The sequence below is a fragment of the Aquarana catesbeiana genome, linkage group LG03 (genome assembly GCF_042186555.1).
Source record: "Aquarana catesbeiana isolate 2022-GZ linkage group LG03, ASM4218655v1, whole genome shotgun sequence".
In the NCBI taxonomy this organism is placed as follows: Eukaryota; Metazoa; Chordata; class Amphibia; order Anura; family Ranidae; genus Aquarana; species Aquarana catesbeiana.
Genome location: NC_133326.1, coordinates 115,124,058 through 115,144,043, shown reverse-complemented (window position 1 = coordinate 115,144,043; position 19,986 = coordinate 115,124,058). Strand labels below are relative to the sequence as shown.

The following is a 19,986-nucleotide window of genomic DNA, read 5'->3' as shown; positions in this document are numbered from 1 at the left end:
ATAGGCGGAGCATTGCGGTCCAATCATGGGGTGAATGGGTGGAGCCTTGGCGGGACTGTGTTGATTGAGATGGAGGGGCTTTTTATAGATAAAAGAGCAACTCCCCCAATGACGTAATGACGACACATTGAAGCTTTTTGTCTACAGTGTTCTACCACACTATTTACAAAGCCACAATATAAACACAGGTGCAAAGTATTGACATTAAACAAGAGGGGTTAGAACCTTCTCCAAGTGTTTGCCTTAGGACAAACACAATATAAATACAAATGTAATAAGGAATGCGTGATGTCCAGAGATAGGCCACTCATTCCGGGGGTGGGATGTATGTAACCCTGACCCCATGTCAGGCTGGTGGAAGACCACTCGGTAAAGTACAGGCTTCATATCCTGCAAAGTAATGGGCTTTAGCCATCTGAATAATACATTGTCTGAGCACTTTCTGCACTCACATGTCTCTGTAGAAAACAAATAAATACAATTATCTCCAAGCACTGAACATCCCTGATTGTAGCAGATAAGAAATTGCTTCTCTAATTAGGTTTCAAACTGCAGCCATTAAGGCTCAAGGACAGTACAGAATGCATTAAGACGCAATTAGAAGAAAGATGAACTCTAGCAGCATTTCATAGAACTACCACAGCCAACACTCTCTATTTGTGGTAAAGGATATCTAAAGCTTATTTCTTCAGGATTCTTCCATTATGATCTAAATAAGCAAAAGCAGAGCCAAGAGGAAATCTGAGCAGTTTCCTCTATTCCTGGAGCATATTATGGTTTTCCTGGCCCAGGTACAGCAGCTCCTCTGTGTACACATCTCTGTCACATTTGCTCTCGATATGACTCTCCTAGGACCTCTAACAATTGCGGCCATTTCCCATTATGGAGGGCACCTGGAATGCAGAGGAAGGAGGGGACCAGACTGCTGCCAACAAGAGCAAATATGAGCGAATCATGGGGACCGGACAAACAAGGAAGATAGGAGAATGGAGCACAAAACAATGGAGGCTACACCCATGTCTACAGTCCAACCATCACAATACGTGCACATTGATCACACCATCAAGACCTCGATTTTTCATGGCCTGATGCTCCATGGGTTAAAAAAAATAAAAATATATATAGCATACGTTGATAGGATCAACAGGTAACTCTTGGGGTTTACAGGGAGGGTAGATGCAAACAAAATAAACACACTTCACTGTCAAAGCAGTTTCTGCCAATAGCTCTACTTTACAAAATGGATGTTGTTAAAGTGGTTCTACAGGCTGAAGGTTTGTTACCTTCAAGCATTCTATGCATGAAGGTAAAAACCCTTATTTGTGCAGCCCCCCCCGGCCCTCCCAATCCTTACCTGAGCCCCCTTCGATCCAGCAATGTTCACAACAGCCTTGGCTCCCATTGCTGTTAATTTCAGCCAGTTAGCCAATGAGGAGAGAGCGTGGGGTGGAGTCAAGCTGCGGCTCTATGAGTCTTATGGACGCATAGAGCAGCGAATCGGGAACGCGTACGCAGTGGTGCCCCCATGGCAAGCAGCTTTCTCTGAGGGCACTGCTCGAGGAGGAGGAGTCAGGAGCGCCGGCAGGGGGCCCAAAAAAAGAGGATCAGGGCTGCTGTGTGCAAAAATCACTGCACAGAGCAGGTAAGCATGACATGTTTGTTATAAGACATAAAAAAAGCAAAGCTTTAGTATTTCTTTAAATGAATTCTTCTTAGTGACTAAACTATAAATCCTCATGCATACAGGACGTTTTTACAGCGGCTTCTAGTGACGTCTGGCATTTTTTTCCCCGTCTGTTAGCCTGAGTCCATGCAACATATAAGATTTTAGCAGCATTTAGTGGCAGGAAAAAACCCACTGCCATTGCATCCAGGAGCAACAGTGTTTTGGCAGAAAAAAAGCTTGAGGCTGCTAAACGTGCCTGAACACTAGGCAAGTTTAGCATTTCAGCAGCCAGAATAAATAAAAATTCTGGCCAATGAAAAAAACACCCAAACACCAAACGCTGCTAAACTGGTTTGAAGAAATTGCAATTTAGACGAGTTGTTAACGCTGATTTTCTCCTGTCAGAATCTACAATAAACCAGGCCTAAGAAACACTATTGAGATCAGCAAGTTAGATTATGCAATATCAGAAGAAATCAACACAGACATGTCAGAACTCCTCTGTAACCACAAGAAGAGAGACACCAGTGCTGGGCAGGGGATACTTAACAGAAGTATTGCATTTAGCAGGAATTTATTTACTTATACCTTTAAGAAGGTTAACCCTGACATCTGATAAAAAGTGCCAGCTCCTGAATGTTTTCTGCGGCAATAAAGCAGAGAATGGAGGTCACAGTCCACTGGACTTTGTGTAGAGCAAATCAGGCACAATAGTCCTGTCAAGAGCTTCAACTGCAGTAAGTATCATTAGCAGCAACAAAGTTAGTAACTATATTAAAAAGAAGTAAAGGGTTTTTTTTCCTGAAGCATGCTTCAGGAAAAAAAACCCCTTTACTTCTCTTTTTAATATAGTTACTAACTTTGTAAGTGAATGCAGCATCGATGAGATTCTGCATCTGTCCCCTGTCACCTCTACACTGAGAACCTGAGTGATCGAACACCACCGATCACTCGATTCTCACAGTTCCCCCAGCAGAGAGATGCAGACTGTTAGTCACAGCTCTCTGCTCTGCCCCCCTCCTCGCTCACTGGAGCGATGAGCTGTGGAGGGGGCGGCCAGCTCAGGCTCTCAGTGGCTCGCTGAGAGGCTGAACCAGGTGTCGGTCCATGGATCTGGGCAGATCCTGACTCCACTATCGTGATGACGCAATGCCTGGGCCGACTTCTGTGAGGTCAGCGGACAGCGGACTTCAGCCCACTCTCTGCTGAAAACAGGTCACAGGTGTGCAAAACGAACTGCGCCTCTATGAGTCATAGGAGAAGCCCAGCCAAAACGAGCAATAGTAGTCACCCACATCGCTATACATGGATCACATTTCTTCTAATGTCAACCATGTGCCTTGAAACCACAGCAGTCATGTCACATATTGTCATATCAATCCTAGTGCTAATCAAACACAGCTTGAATTTCATCCGACTTCAGCTGGCTTGGCTGAACTTCAAGCTGTGGGTGGCCCTGTTGGCTCTACCCAGCTCGAAAAAATAAATAAATAATCAGCATCATCGCTGGGTGGAAAATTGTCAAACAGTGACTGCACCCGATCAGATGCAGTCACTGTTTGGGTCTTCAGTCAGCCGCGCATGTCGGCTTTCTGAATACAATAAATTGCAGCAGAGGTTCCTCCATCTACATGGAGCATGTAGCAGGTTTTCTCTTGTTCAGCTCCTGGGCTACATGAAAATCTAAGCATGTATGGCCAGCTCAAGTTACACAATGATTTATTTTTTTAGCAGTCCAATATCTACAATTAAATACAAAGTCCAATACTTATTATCTTTTGTTTGCATTTCCCAAGCTGTTTGAGAAATTCTTTCATTTTGTCACATTACAGACCACAGCATTTATCTGGAGCTAAACACGTCACTAACTGCTCAGTGTGTGTGTGATCAGCTTTGAAAGGGCACCTACCTTTAGTCTTAATGGCAGTTTCCAGGGCGGCAGCATCTTTCTCAGCATCAAAGTTGGTGGAAGGCCTGACAGTACCAAGAGCATGCTGGGTGGTGCTGGATTGCTGCAGGTGGAGTTAGATTGTCAGTTCAGTAATAGGGAATTAGGTGGATAAAAAGAATTTGTTGGAAAGGATTTCAATGTAGTACACAGATTTACAGAGGCCCTAAAATAAAATATGTATGCACTATGTAGCATGGTACTTACATTTCCTTCCAGTTTTAGCTTCCCTAGGATTTCATGAATAGTAGCCATTGCTACAGGTTCTGGAACAAAAATGAAAAAAAGGAAAGAGTTATAATAATAATAATAAAAAAAAAAAAAAAAAAAAAAAACACACACAACTCCAGAAAACGTGGAACCTCCACTACGGTGATAGCAAATCCACCACACCCAACAGATCACACTTTAATTCTACTAAACTGCCATCCCTCCCCTACCTGAATACTTAAATCATATGGCTCAGAGTTAATACTATACACATTGCTTGCTGATCACCAGAAATGACAGCATCATTTAAAAGGGATTCAAGTACTAGCAGGCACACCCCACCCAATGCCTAATATTAACACTAAATAAGGGAAGAGGGGCCAGTACATCCCTTTATGGTACAGTGCAGAATCTATTCACAGAATTATTGTCCTCGTCAATGGATTTCACAACGCTATACAGAAACCAAGTCAAATGCAATTTTATAAGATAAAAGCTTCATAGAGAATATTGTTAAAACAATGCCTGTATGTGCGCTATCAAAATCAATGTCAGTTTGGTCATCAGTTTTGGTAGAAATATTCCACTACACCCATTTGTTTTCTGATAACAAAATCAATGACAGGTCTATGAAACCAATCATAGTAGCGGTGCCTGACCAGATTTCTCAAGCCCACAGCGTCCTGTTCTCTTAGTTTTGGAACAGAATATGCTGTATGTGTCCTACTGAGCAAATGACAGCTCTTATCCACAGCAAACTGGGCCATTTTGATAAAGTATGGTCCTTAAAAAGGTCTATATACAGCATGAGCAGTAGGACTGTTAGGTGGCTAATCCAACGCAGTCCTACTGCAGGACAAAACATAATGCCTCGTCTTTCTACCCGGCCTGTTCACACCATGGTGTTGCAGTGAACAGTGTGATGTGCCGCAATCAATAATAAGTACCACTTTCTTTGCCAGATTCCTGTTGCCCTGTTCAACTTTTGAGATGTGTTGCTGCCATCAATTTCAAAATATGTACAATTTTTTTTTCTTAAAATGGTATATTTTGTCAAGTTTAAACATTTTATATGTTTTCTATTGTGGATAAAATATGGGGTTTATGAGATTTGTAAATCATTGTATGCTGTTTTTATAGGGATTTTACACATTGTCCCAACTTTTGGAATTTGGGGTTGTACAGTTAGCCAAGGGGTGTAAAAAATTGGCTCTAATATATGAATGTGAGTTGGGGGATCTTAGATTGTGGGCTCCTTGAGGGTAGGGATCGTGAGTGTGCGATGTATGTGTGGAGCGATGCGTAAAAAATTGACGGCGCTATATGGGTACCTTAAATAAAAATAGGGATAATTGTAGATACGCACACTCACTCAAGTTGAACTGGATAGACTGGTGTCTTTAGTCAACTTTACTAACTGTGTAACTATGTAATTTGAATGTATGCACTATAAAATTAAAGTGGTTGTAAAAGCTAAAGATTTTTTACCTTCATGCATGAAGATTAAAATCCTCAGTGTAGCAGCCCCCCCCCATCCCTCCTTAATATTGAGCCCAATATTCCTCCACCGTGCACGAGAGCCTCGGCTTTCAGGGGACTCTCCCTCCTCAGCAGCAGGAGCTACTGGTTCCCACTTTTCTCAATAACAGACAGGGAGCCAATGAGGAGAGAGAGAGAGGCAGGGCCGAGCTGTGGCTCAGTGTCTGAATGGGCACACAGAGCCGTAAGCTTGTGAACCAGCTTGCTTCATTGCCCGCATTGCAAACGGCTTGCTCTGGGGGCACTTGGCAGAAGGGGAGAGCCCAAGAGCATTGGCGGGGGACCCAAGAAGGAGGAGGATCAGGGCTGCTCTGAGCAATGGTTTTGTAAGTATAACATGTTAATTGAAGGAAAAAAAAAAAAAAGGCTTTAAAATCAGTTTAAGGATAAACCCCTTTATATTTTCTGGATTTGTTATGCAAGAGAGACATGCAAATAAATACATAAAATATCTGTGCTATGAAACAATATACATTAAAAACTCCAGATGCTGCTCAAATAAAGTGCTTTAAACACCCATGAAAACTATACAGCAAATGAATCAAGCGTATTCTGAAATTTGTATCAGTATAAATAATTGTTACAAATCTGTGCTCTCACATAATTAATACACAATGTTGACGTGAACAGATACAAACTAAATCAAGTCTTTACATAAAACACTGATCTTGGGGTTTTTTTTTAATACACATACGGTAACCTCTTGTGAAATACGCTTCATACAAAAGAAATCTTGTTCCACCCACTAGTGATCATGCAGATAACTTCTGATATATCCTGTTTCTTGCACTCAATGTAATGTAGCTGGTGGGTGTAGCTGCAGTCTAATTTTTATGTTTTTATTCTCTCTCTCTCTCTCTCTCTCTCTCTCTCTCTCTCTCTCTCTCTCTCTCTCTCTCTCTCTCTCTCTCTCTCTCTCTCTCTCTCCCTTTATTTGTTGAAGATAGTACATTAGGAGGTACAAAAGAATAATAATGATTACCTTTCCATAAATAATATGATTACAAAAAAAAAAGGAAATCAGATAAAACCAGAAACAAGGGGAAAAAAAATACCCCACTCAAAGACGCTTACTGCAATTCTAAAAATCAGTTTAGAAAAAGGAAAGGAAGCATCTGATAGGCCACCTAATACCTTCTTTCTTCCAGGTTTGTAGAATTCTCTTCTTCTGTATTGTATTATTTTAGATAACTCCTGATAATCAAGTAAAGTTTCCTGCTGAGACAAGGCAGCTGTTCCCCTGAGAATGAGTAATGGCGCCATGATGGAACAGCTGACCGACAAACTGAATGAAACCACACTGTGGACATACATGACCCAATAAAACGAAAGAGAAGAATAAATTCCAGCATTGCTAACAACTACCAGGCTGTATAGAGCTTCATTAGAAGAACAAGTTATTCTGAGCATTGGGTACACAGGTGGTATCTAATTACAAACTCTCTATACCAGTGGTCATCAACCCTGTCCTCAGGACCCACTAACAGGCCAGGTTTTATGTATTAACTTGGGGAGATGCAGACTAGAATAATGCAATCACTGAGCAGCAACTGATATCACCTGTGATGTATTTCAGTTATCTTGCAAACCTGGTCTGTTAGTGGGCCCAGAGGACAGGGTTGATGACCACTGCTCTATACAACTAGGTGATAAAAATCAGCACTAGGGAAGTTGCGTGAAGTCAATAGATGTGTCCCTTGTGCTGCTGGCTGCAGGATTATTTGTAATTTTCCCCTCGGATCTCGACCCCTGCCCCCGCTACCGTATTCTTCTGGTGCAGCAAGGGTTATTAGAAGTGACAGGAACTCAAGAGTGTCGACTATGACCGCTCTTTCCACCCCCTCCTTCATTCATAGAAGTCATACTATAGTTTATATAAATTAAATGCAATCTATAAATGGAGTAGGCAGACCTTTCATTCATCCACTTGAATGTGATTCATAGATCACATTTCATTCATAGAAGTCCTAGAGAATTTGGGACCCTGTAATTTCGCCAAAAGAGCATGCAACAAGGGAATCCCTTTATTATTAAAAGTAGACCTCCGGGAAGACCGTTAAACAGGTGAAATATGCACTTGAAAACTCTTTCCTGTCAAATGATTTGTAATTCTGTTCAGAAAGTCTTGCGATTCAGACAACACAGAAAGGTCAGGCACATCTTTAGAGATCTCTACAGGCTACATTGCCATTGAACAATACAGCCTGGTCTATGATCTGCCCCATTCTGGGATAGAACAATAACAAATGAACCTCTAATAAAGCCCGGTACACCCTAGTAGTTTTCTTTTTCCATTCGACCCAGCAGGGCTGAACGAAACAAAACTGACAGATCAGGAGGAGCCGCTAGAGCTGCACAATTAATCGTTAAAAAATCGTGATCTCGATTCACCTCCCCTGACGATCTCTCCTGCTGAGTTTGCCGATTCTTTCATATAAACAAGTGGAGAGATTATCTGCTCACTCCGAAGAAAACATCCAGGCAGTCTGCCAAGTTTAGAACTTGAAACATTGTATCTAACTTCCTTCTTAGATCAAAGGAATAAACTTCTCTGTGTAAACAAATAACCTGGGCAATCTGCCAAGTTTTAAACAACCTGTAAATGAAGTTTAACCACTTAAAGTCTAAATCTTTTTCTGACACTTCTTTCTTAAGTTAAAATCAATAGCCGCTATACTAACTATCTGAGATTAGTACTGCAATTTCCCCTGCTGTTCTATTGTGTTCTGACAGGGGGACGGCCATTACCTGAGAGGGCCGATAGGGAGCTGGTCGGCAGACCTTTTTACGGTCATGCCCCATCGACAGAAGGCAGCCAAATGCTTGGCTTCTGACAGACTGGCTAAAGTACACACGAGCTCAAGGTTGGCTGGTTTCTATTGAACTGGCTGATGCTGCCCAACATTCGGCCTGTGTACTAGGCTTTAGTTATCTACTCATTTCTCTTCCTCTCCAGAAGCTCTCGGTGTATGATGGGCTGCATTGCGTTATGTAACAGAGCCTGACTGGCTTCCAATGATACTGACCAGGGATTACAGGAAACTAATATCAAGATAGATTTGGTTATTCTCGCTGGCTGTTCGTAACAAATAAAAAAAAGGTTTTTATTAAATCCATAACCCCATTAAAAATTTACCTTTTTATATCTGCCTGGACTTTAGATTTACATGCAGTGAGCCTAGGTACAATACCCCAACCAAGCCTTGCAGTGCCTTATGAATGGTGCGAATGTACCAGGACATACCTACTGCCAATACTTGTTTGCTATGTGGAAGTGTCCTTCTAAGAACTCTCCTGACCACACAGTGTTGCAAGGCTAACCAATAATCCATTAAAGCTGAGAGATGTTTGTCTTACCTGAGAAATAGACAAAGATCAATGTCTACACACACTTCTAGTTTTAGGTTTGTTTTTATCTTCTTAAAAAGGGAGCCGAGGACATGCATCCTTCACTACAATTACCTAGAGTTCTGAGGTCAACAGATATCTACAGACATTTTTGGTTAGATTGAGTGATAACGTCATTTCTGTCATCTGAGCCCTCAGGACATCATCATAGACAGCTTTCAGAGGAAATAATTATTAGATAGAAAAATGTGATCAATATTGTTTTCCCTCAGATAAGTAGTACTGGTGGTTGACTGATTGTCTCACCGCCATAAACAAACATTCATAGATGCCCATTCAGCACATGCTTTCTTTATTTTACTGGGAATACCTTAGAGCTGGATTCCAAATACAAGAGAGCTACTGTGGCCTCAGCTTTGACTGTGAACACCACTTCATCCACATTGATTAAGAGCTCAGCTATATACCAGAGATTACCTAAAATGTTTCCTTTCTACACCAAAGCATTCCAAACAGCAAAATGCCTCGTACTGTAAGTTATTGCTTGACCTCAATTATCCACTTACTAGTAGTTTTACTGCTACAGGGCATCTGCTCTGTGTGTGTGTATATATATATATATATATATATATATATATATATATATATATATATATATATATATATATATATATATATATATATACATACATATACACACACACACACTCTTCCCCTAGTAAAAGCACCTTCCACACTACAGTAAAACACCAGCTAGGCACACACGTTGATTGCCCCTGATATATTAACCTATTCCCAGGCAGTCTCATTAGTACAGTGAAGTATAGTATCACTGTATTAGTGTCACGGGTCCCCAGAAAAGTTGCAAAAGTGACAGTGTCCAATCTGTCCATCGCAATATCGCAGTCCAGCTTTAAGTCGCTGATCACCCCCATTACTAGTAAAGATAAATAAAAATTCCATAAATATATGCCATAGTTTGTAGACGCTATAACTTCTGTGCAAACCAATCAATATACGCTTATTGGGATCTTTTTTTTTTTTTTGCCAAAAAACATGCAGCAGAATACATATTGGCCTTAATTGATGAAGAATTTATTTATTTTACACATTTTTTAATTGGATATGTTTTAGCCAAAAGTTAAAAATTTTTCTTCTTCAAAATTGTCAGTCTTTTTTTGTTTATAGCACGAAAAATGAAAATTGCAGTGGTGATCAAATACCACCAAATGAAAGCTCCATTTGCGTAGAAAAAAAAAAAAAAGACAAAAAAACTTTTATTTGGGTACAGCGTCGTATAACCACGCAATTTTCAGTTAAAGTAACGCAGTGCCATATAGCAAAAACTGGCCTGGGGGGGGGGGTAAATCTTACGGAGCTGAAGTGCCATACAGGGATAAAAATTCAGCCAGTTCAGCAGGGGCCGTCTAAATTCTGATCCATGTATGGGCAGGGAGGTTGTACAGCAATCGATCTGGTCTGATTTTTTTCTGCTCGATCAGCGTTGCAGGCTATAACTCGCAACATTGATCTGTGTATTCTGACAGCAGGGAAGTCTCCCCGTTGTCAGAATACATGAACTCAGCAAGGAGGAGTCCCCCATCCACACTGTGTGCGGATGTGGAAAATTCGAGCCAGTTTTTTTTTTTTTTTTAATCAACCTGCTGGTTGAATAAAAAAAAAAAAAAAAAAAAAAAAAAAACACTGACTCCTTTATGGGTTGCCTTATGCCGCGTACACACGAGCAGGCTTGCCAATGGGCTAAACTCTGTCGGCATTTCCGACGGAAAGATTTAGAACATGTTCTATATCTGAGTCCGTTGGAAATGGCAACAGGAAAAGTCCGATGGGGAATACACACGATCGGAATGTCCGACTGAAAGCTCCCATCGAACCTTTTCTGTCGGGAAGTCCGGCCGTGTGTACGCAGCATTAGAGTTACAATGCAATACAAGCTGACCGTACAATCAACTGAATTTACCAGAACTATGTAATATGGAGGACCTATCTTAAAAAAAAAAAAAAAATAATAATATCAGGCAGGCTATTGCAGTACATCGTTTGTAGTAGATCTAAAAGAAGATCGTACAATCAGTTTCTAATGTGTGTGGTGAACTTTACTTATAATGCTGCCACATCATAAGCAGTGTTAGCAGGTGATGAGACAAACCAAAGCATTGCGTCTTCTTATGATCAGCAGTTGGGTGATTGTGTATATTTATTATAGAAAGTCTGCAGGGCTGACTTTCAGAACTCTTCCCATTCAGTATAAAATGGTTAGGCCCGATGCACACAGCTACTTCTAACTAAACTCACGTTTTTGGGCTTTTTTGCCAAAGTCCCTGAACACTACTCAATAAGGCTGGATTCACATCTATGCAGTTTTAGTGCTTTTTGCATTTTGCAGATTTGCGCTACAGAACATGTTCCATAGGAAACCATGTTAGATGGACTGTAGTGCAAATCTGCAAAATGCAAAAAGCACTAAAACTGCATAGGTGTGAATCCAGCCTTAATGTCTATAGACTTTTATCAAGAGTTTAGGAGCAGCAGCGACAGCGTTCAGAGGCAGAAAAATGCTCCTCTCCTGAACACATTCAGGAGAGGAGAGCTTTGGCAGAAAATGCACGTTAAAGGCGTGTTTAGTGCTTGGAGCATAATAAATTATTATTCTGGCCAATTAAATGAATTAACACCCAAGTGCTTGACACATCTAAACGCGGCATATGCGTTTACCAGCATCGTTGTGCTGCCAGGAGAAAGGTGTCTGGGGAGCGTCCAGTGTGCATCAACCCTGATTTTAGCAATTCGAATTTTTTCGGGAAGCAGTGATCAGGAAGACATGGAATGTTCAGGATGCAGTGCCAAGAACTGATTGACACACATGTACAAAACAGGCGCTTCCCTCATTGGAGGATCTGTCAGTACAAGTCCAGTGTATACTCCCGCTGCACTTATTTTCCCATCATAGCCAATCCTTTGATATACATAAAGAGTGATCAGTTCAGCATAGACGATAAAGAGACATGCCTAACAAGGAGGCCCTATACGAAGGAAGGTATTATTTTATTTTTTTCAGGCATTTATACAATCGCCAGCAATTTACACTTGCTGCACATTTACATACTGCACATTCACTACTTCAACTGAAATACCAAAGTAGATAGTGAAGCTAATTCAGCACTACAGAACTATGCACTAATGTGATGGCCCAACATCATCATCATTTGTCTTCAGGAATTCCGGAAAGCCATTATAGATTTCCTTAGTAGAAAACCACTGATCGCCCTGACCTCCTCCCCCATTCTTTCTAAATCTGCTGGGTAAGTGCACTGGACCGCAGACAGCATATGAGATGTAGCGGATTTCTTCAACAATTTACAAAAAAACCCAAAAAAAACAGACAGATATTCTGCCAAATATAACTTTATAAGGGCTCATTTACATTTGCTTCGGGTTCAACAAGTTTTCAGACATGCTTTGTTAAAGCTCTCTGAATGCTAGTCAAAGCTTTGATCACCAATTAAATGGTTAGCTTACAGTCCCGTTTACACTTTGCTTTGCGTCAGCTTCACTTCAAACATTATACCCCATGTAGCTTCAGTGGTGCTTCAAAGTGTCTTCAAATCCACCATAGAAGTCTATGGCAAAGCTTGCTTGAAGCCCCACCGAAGCACGGTGTAAACAGGACTGTAAGCTAAATCATTTAAATACCTACAAAAGTAACTAAGGAAATGATATATATATATCTTTAATTTAGGTTTACGTGAACCCAATGTTTAATATTTGAAATTTCATGATATTTACCTATATAAACCCTACTGTAAAACAATGAGCTTACTTTATAGATCCTTGTAAACTTACTTTATGTATCTTTATAATATTGTATACTCAATAAACTTCTTTTGACAAGGAAACAGGACTGTAAGCTAACCATTTTATTTAGTGACAGGAGCTATGCCTGGCGTTCAGAGAGCTTTCACAAAGCCTGTCCGAAGCCTTGTTTTGAAGCAAGTGTAAACTAGCCCTAAGGGTATGATAATGCCATTCCCTGTACTCTAGTATAGTGTTCTACTGCTGGACCTGAACTACAATCGGTCCTGGTCTATAGAGTATTTGCAGGTCATTTGTATCAGGTTTAGATAATGAAGATGAAGCCATGACATGCACGCATGAGCACAGGTTGCCTGCTCAGCGTGTTGGATTTTTAGGGCTCATTCACACCATCAAGCTGAACGCATGGCTACTGGTATCCACTGGAAAGAACATTGCCAATGCCCTGATCCTTATGCATCCCACAAGTGACTTTCCATTTAGTTTTAATCACTGCAGCAGTGATGAGAGGCTGGAGTTTGTGTCGCAACACGCTGAAAAACGCCTCAATAGTGCATGTAGTACTTTTTTCAGCACACATTGCCCCAACACAGTGGTGTGAACTTACTTCCTAGGAAACAAGACACATTTCCCTTATCTTTGTCTAGGGACAGTTCTGGGGTTTAGGCTCTGTTTCCACTACTGCAACCCCAAAGTCGCACGATTTACAGTGCAACTGTGCAATGCTATTTGTGATGCGATGTCATGTGACCGGTGAAAACCATGTGAGAACAAGTCACCCTGATGTCGGAACAAAGTAGTGCAAAAACCTTTTTTTGAGTCGCACCAATTAGAATGGGGACCACTGAAATACATGGATTTTGACTTGTCATGCGACTTCACATGTGTCAAGTCGCACAACAACTCGCAGTAGGGGAAACAGAGCCTTAAACTGCGAACAAGCCCTAAGGCTGAAGTACACAGAACACACTCTTGCAGTGGGCCACATCCCAGACTGCAGGGTTAAATTGCTTGTTAGGTCTTGGGGTAGAAGAATAAGTTGTAATACTTACCTTATCCCTTGAATCACTGTTCGGGTGACATACACTGGGTCCTGTGTCACCATCTTAAGCTGGCTGCCAGCCGATGATGCACTGAGCTCACCCTCCGGCCTCTTTGTATGCCAAAATCATGCCACCTCCTGGAAGATGTGCGGCAAGTTTCCCATGAGGCTTCAGGACCAGGGACATGTCATTCTGGCCTAGGTCAGAATGGTGGTGGGGGCCCTAAAAAATAAACTCAGAACAAAAATGCAATTCTGCCTGCGAAGGGAGGGGGCGTTTAGACACGACCAACTCACTTTGGGGGTCAAGTTCTGCTTTAATGGGGGGGGGGGGGGACCACCAAAAGGGTGGCATTTTTTTTTTTTTTTTGCAATTCCTGGAGTTCAGTTGGTAATCTAGCATTACTGTAAGACACCCGCCCATCCAACTCCCTTGTCAGTAATCAGACAATCTGATAACGTATGCAGCAATGCATAATAGCAATTCTCAAAACACTCACTGGGGACTGCATGCTGCCTCTTACATACTCAGTGAAAACCTGATTGAAAGTGGATAGCACAGGATGTAGAACAAGAGCACATTACACAGCACAAGTTAAGGAAGTATACTCCCAGTGACCCTGTGAGGTCCTCTCTGGATTCTGCCTGCTGTGAATCGTACAGAACTTAAAGCGTTTGTTACTCCAACACTTCATATTCCTGATCTGTGCCTGCTGTATCGTGTACTTGTATGAGAAAGTATCCTGTTCCCTTTGCTTCCTTTATGTGAAATCCCTTGTGTTCCTGCCAGTCCCTCTGATTTCCTAGTAAAAACTGACCACACTAAGCAGGAGAGCACTCCATGGTCAGTTCTCTAGCTTTGCTGGGAACTGTGTGTTTTCCTCCAATGATCACACTTGTCTTGACATTCCCCCCGCCGCATAGCCATTCACTGGGAAAGCTCAGTGACACTGGTGCTTCTCCTCCCCCCCAGCTCTTATACAGCTGAGAACAAAGGGTATGTTATCACTTATAAAAGGGGGAGGGGAAAAAAAAAAAAAAAAGGAATTTATAATGTTAATCTATGCAAAAATGTTTTGCCTTTCATTTAAATTTTAAACTGAATGGATTCTTTCACAAGGTGATCCTTTACAATCACTTTAAATCAGGGGTCTCAAACTGGTGGCCCTCCAGCTGTTGCGAAACTACAAGTCCCATGAGGCATTGCAAGGCTGACAGTTACAAACATAACTCCCACAGGCAGAGGCATGATGGGACTTGTAGTTTTGCAACAGCTGGAGGGCCGCCAGTTTGAGACCCCTGCTTTAAATGAAGGTAAACGAGTAATTTTTAAATTTAGCATAGCTGCAGTGTTTGCTGGGTAGCATTTGTAGCTCACACTTTGGTTTCATTTGTTAACCTGGAATTTCTATTTAATAATACCGGGTATCCCAGAAAAATTTACACAGCCCTCCCATACTCAGGCATACAGGGTCTTAGATTAATGGCCATAGCTGCTGTAGGCTAGCCATACACCTGGACAGAATGAATCTAACCTGGAATCAAAGTGATCCCTAAACAGCATGGATGGAGATATCACCTCTGTTGGCTATTTTAGTCTGACAGCCCCAGAACCTGCAGATCATTAAAGGGTAACTCCTCTTTCGTGGGGGAAAAAAATAGCAAATGAAGAAAAAAAATAATATAGTGTATACAACTGCGAGTCATATTGTAATTGAACGTTATTAAAAATTACCTTTCCAATCTGCAGCCGCTGTAATTTTCTGAAAATGCAATGCAATATGGCTACCTGGAGTTGTTCTGTACACAGAGCGTGCACTGACAAGCCCCCCAGAAACATAATTTCCTGCTTGTGTGATTGGCTCCCCAATTTTACCAGAAGTCTGCACTAAGGTACAAGTGAGATTTCAGGCATCCCTTTCAACAAAAAAAATTGCATTTTTGGTGAGATACTCCCAATAGGAAATCACAGCTAAAGGGGTGCAGACCCTGCAATTTTCCTCATTAATGCTGCACAGCTGACTGCTAATTATGAAACCACTCCCATTAGACCCACTAAGCACAGGGGCACAGAGAAACAAACAGTGATTTCGTCAGAACAACAAAAGGTAGGAATCTGCAGCAAATGTTATAATCCTTGCAATGTACATAGATCACCCAGAGGGGAATGTTTTTTTTTCTGAACAAAAATGGAGTTACACTTTAAAAATACCCCAATACTGACTGGCCAGCTACCAATTTGGTGCCAACAGGACCCCCCCCGTGGCTTCAGTTTGGGAGTAACGGGCGCCACATATGGCAGGCTTTAGTGCCAGTCTGGGCCTGTCTATACTTCTATAAGAACAGCCGTGTTCTTGTACATTGCCTTCCACATACAATATGAATACCATATAATAGAATCATCCGGAAAGCTAGCAGAACTATCATTCTCCAACAGTAACCATTTGTTCCATATTTCCAGAAATCCATGAAGTTTAGAAACTTCTAGAACAGTTCTGCACTAAAATATTCCTATTTTGTGGCTGGAATCCTGCCTGGGCATGTTACCAAGAGGGTTAACGCTTGTGACGGGTAATGATGTATGTGTGAGCCGCCTTTCATACAGAGGAGGTACAATTTGCCAATTCGTAACCTGGGTGTGGCTGACACGACTAGAATAGTCTGTTCTTCTCCATCCGTGCCGAGCTCAAATCTCCCACTTCAGGGGGCTGCTAGGAGGGGTACAGAGAAGCAACAAAAAATGGGAAGTCTTCAGAAGGTCCACAACTCAGAGGTTTCAGAAGAGATGCAGACTTTAGATACAGATGCACATTTAATTTAGTTTGTTAAAATGTTCCCCCAGTATGATTATTTGGTATAAAAGCCCAGAATACTAAACAGTAACGTGATAAATTCATGAAGTTAGGTAGTTTTATACATTTCACCAAAGGGATCAATTCTACAAAAAAAAAAAAAAAAAAAAAAAATCTTTCTGGGTTGTAACTGGTTAAATCCGCCCACTTAATGGTTGAACGTGATGCGAGCCTGCAGGAGGCACGGTGCCAGCTTGTACCTCATTCTGCCACACCTATCCTGCTCATTCACTCTACTTCTCTCTGCGGTTCTGTAAGACCGGCAGCATATGCAAGATATTCAATTCACTCCTCCATTCCGGGAAAAAGAGAATCTATGTAAATATCAAGTTCTTACATTGATAGTGGGGATGTTGGCACCAGAGCCGGCACTGTATGCTGACCAGACTTTAAGGGATGGGCATAAGCTGACCATACACGGCTTGAATTTCAGCAGATTTCGAGCTGTGGGGTCAACAGTTATGAAGAAAATAAAATTGAAGAAGTCGGGTGTAAAACTGTCAGACGAACAGGTACAGCAGCCAATCAGATGCAGGCAATGTTCGGGTGTTCAGACAACTGTGGCTTTCTGAATACAATAGCTAGCAGGGGAGATTCCTCCATCCATACTGCTTAGTACAGATAGTAGAATCTAGGATTTCTCAACAAGAGAAAGATTTGACAGCTTTGAGATAAGGGGGGGATGATATACTGTTTTAAGGATATGCAGACATGTTTCTATTGGATGGAATTTGTTAATTCCCAAGAATACAGCTCTGGATCTCAGGCACAGACTATGAGGTACTCTCAGTATGGAGATATAATACTGCATACCACTCCCTTAGCAATAACAATAGCTCAGATGACAGGCCCCCATTCCCTTCAACCCCCTCCGCGCCCCCCAACACACACACTATTACCCATCCTTGATCTTTCCCTTCCCTACCCTGCCATTCCTACCCCTCTCCATTGACCCCTTCCCTACCCGCCACTCCTACTCCCCTCCATTGACCCCTTCCATACCCCACCCCCGACTTCTACTCCCCTCCATTGACCCCTTCCCTACCCGCCACTCCTACTCCCCTCCATTGACCCCTTCCATACCCCACCCCCGACTTCTACTCCCCTCCATTGACCCCTTCCCTACCCGCCACTCCTACTCCCCTCCATTGACCCCTTCCATACCCCACCCCGACTTCTACTCCCCTCCATTGACCCCTTCCCTACCCGCCACTCCTACTCCCCTCCATTGACCCCTTCCATACCCCACCCCCCCGACTTCTACTCTCCTCCATTGACCCCTTCCCTATCACCCACTCCCCTCCATTGACCCCTTCCATACCCCACCCCCCAACTTCTACTCTCCTCCATTGACCCCTTCCCTATCACCCACTCCTACTCCCCTCCATTGACCCTTCTGTACCTCCCACTCCTACGCCCTTCTATTGATCCCTTCCCCACCCCCCACTCCCCTCCATTGACCCTTCCATACCTCCCACTTCTACCCCACCTCCATTGACCCCTTTCCTTCCCCACTCTTATTGCCCTCCATTGACCCCTTATCTTCCCCAACCCCCCCACTTCTACTACCCCTTCCTTTACTTATAAATTTTTGCTTCAGCTTTCTTTCCCTAATATCTTATTTCTGTACTTTCCACCCTCACTTGGATCTTAGAATGGACAAAGAGGTGTGTCCATTTCATGCACAAGAAGCCATATAAATAGCGATATAGTATAGAGTTATTTATTGAACATATATTGATAACAAAATATACTTCTATAGTGTAAACTACATGCATATAGTATAAATCTTGTATAAGAATACATATACAATAATAAAAAAAAAAAAAAGGAAGGAGGGGGGGTGGAATATGTAGCGATGGCACCAAATTCATTTTGCAGAGGCACTGCAGCCTGATGCCTTCATAATGCCAGCTCAAAGTGCAAATATCTTGTGAAGTAGGAAAACTAATGGAGGACCCGGAGTCAAATATAGCCAATAAATGATCATCCAGAGTCCCACATGAATGTACATTGCACATGTGGTTAGTGACACTTTGCTTTTAAGCTGACAGTATCTAGAGGGAGTATGACTTCCAATATGAGAATGAATGACCCAGCCCTGGGGAGAGTGCAGGATAGCCGGGACCATCGGTGTTTATTAGATATGGACACACCTAGTACCTATGTAATTGGATACTATACATTGTCTATACATTGTTGGTGCCATATAAATATTTGTAATAAAATAAATCATTAATGTTGTTTTCCTTGAATGTACAGGATGAGCTCATTCATTCTGTATTTGATAAAAGTCCCAATTATGTTGAACTTTTCTCCGCACATTTCGGGGACAGGACTGAACTCTGCAGACTATACAGTCCTGGAGCCCCAGATGAGACATTGATGAATGAAGACAGAAAAGGACACATCAGGGTGGGGCGAGTGAATGCTAGATGAAGACATTTGCTGATTCACAAGTCACGCTTCTTCCTCCCTTCCCCATCACACAGGACCACTTGTCCCACTGCAATCAGCACCCCAAATCGGAGGTAATGGGGGTCACCCGGCTACATAGGATGCAACTGGTAAGGATAAGGAGGAAGGGTCCAACATCCATCAATGAACACACATAATAAATATATAACCTGAACACAGAAAGTGAGAGACAGCCCCCAGGACAGGTTGTCTCTACACAGAAAGTAGTATTAGTAGGTCCCAGTGCTCAGGGAGTAGTGGTATGATCTAGTCCCATAGATCAGTGGGTAGTATTATTACCTGGTACTGTGATCAGTAAGTAGTATGATCTGGTCCCAGTGATCAGTAAGTAGTATGATCTGGTCCCAGTGAGTAGTATTGCCTGGTCCCAGTGATCAGTGAGTAGTATTGCCTGGTCCCAGTGATCAGTGAGTAGTATTGCCTGGTCCCAGTGATCAGTGAGTAGTATTGCCTGGTCCCAGTGATCAGTGAGTAGTATTGCCTGGTCCCAGTGATCAGTGAGTAGTATTGCCTGGTCCCAGTGATCAGTGAGTAGTATTGCCTGGTCCCAGTGATCAGTGAGTAGTATTGCCTGGTCCCAGTGATCAGTGAGTAGTATTGCCTGGTCCCAGTGATCAGTGAGTAGTATGGTTAGTAATATTACCTGCTCTTGTTCTGCACTAGGTTGGAAGTAGTGGGATCTCCTCCGATCTCTCAGCGCTCTGAGCTCTCCAGTCACCGGGCGTGGCATTTAACAGGCGGCCACGTGTAAAGTCTAGCCCAACTCCGCAGAACACCCCTCTGTGCCCGCCCTGATCACTGCCGCCTCCCCCCACACTTTTCCGCTATGGACCATCCCGTGCACTGAGGCCGCTGGCCATCGTCGACTGCTCCATCGTAGAGTGGGGGGAGCGCTCCAGTACAAAGGAAAGGTGACTTGGTTGTACATAGAACGGCGATCACACAGTTCTACGTTATGTATTATAGTTTTAATCTTCCCATACATGTACAGTGTAATCATAACCAATGAGGACAGGATGTAGTCTGCCAAGTCTGCTTGTCCTATTCATCCTCCAGGAGTATGCTGTGC

General features: G+C 42.4%; 1 protein-coding gene across 1 annotated transcript in view; it reads right to left on the bottom strand.

Annotated features, from left to right (window-relative positions):
- ANXA2 (annexin A2) overlaps positions 1-19,701 on the bottom strand; it is a 38,939-nt gene extending 19,238 nt beyond the window's left edge. Inside the window, exons 1-3 of the mRNA XM_073619026.1 lie at positions 19,561-19,701; positions 3,822-3,880; positions 3,576-3,678 (exon numbers count right to left, since the gene is read on the bottom strand). Of these exons, the coding sequence (XP_073475127.1) occupies positions 3,576-3,678; positions 3,822-3,869 (151 nt within the window). The 5' untranslated portion in view covers positions 3,870-3,880; positions 19,561-19,701. The remainder of the gene's footprint in view (positions 1-3,575; positions 3,679-3,821; positions 3,881-19,560) is intronic.
- Positions 19,702-19,986: the final 285 nt, after the last annotated feature.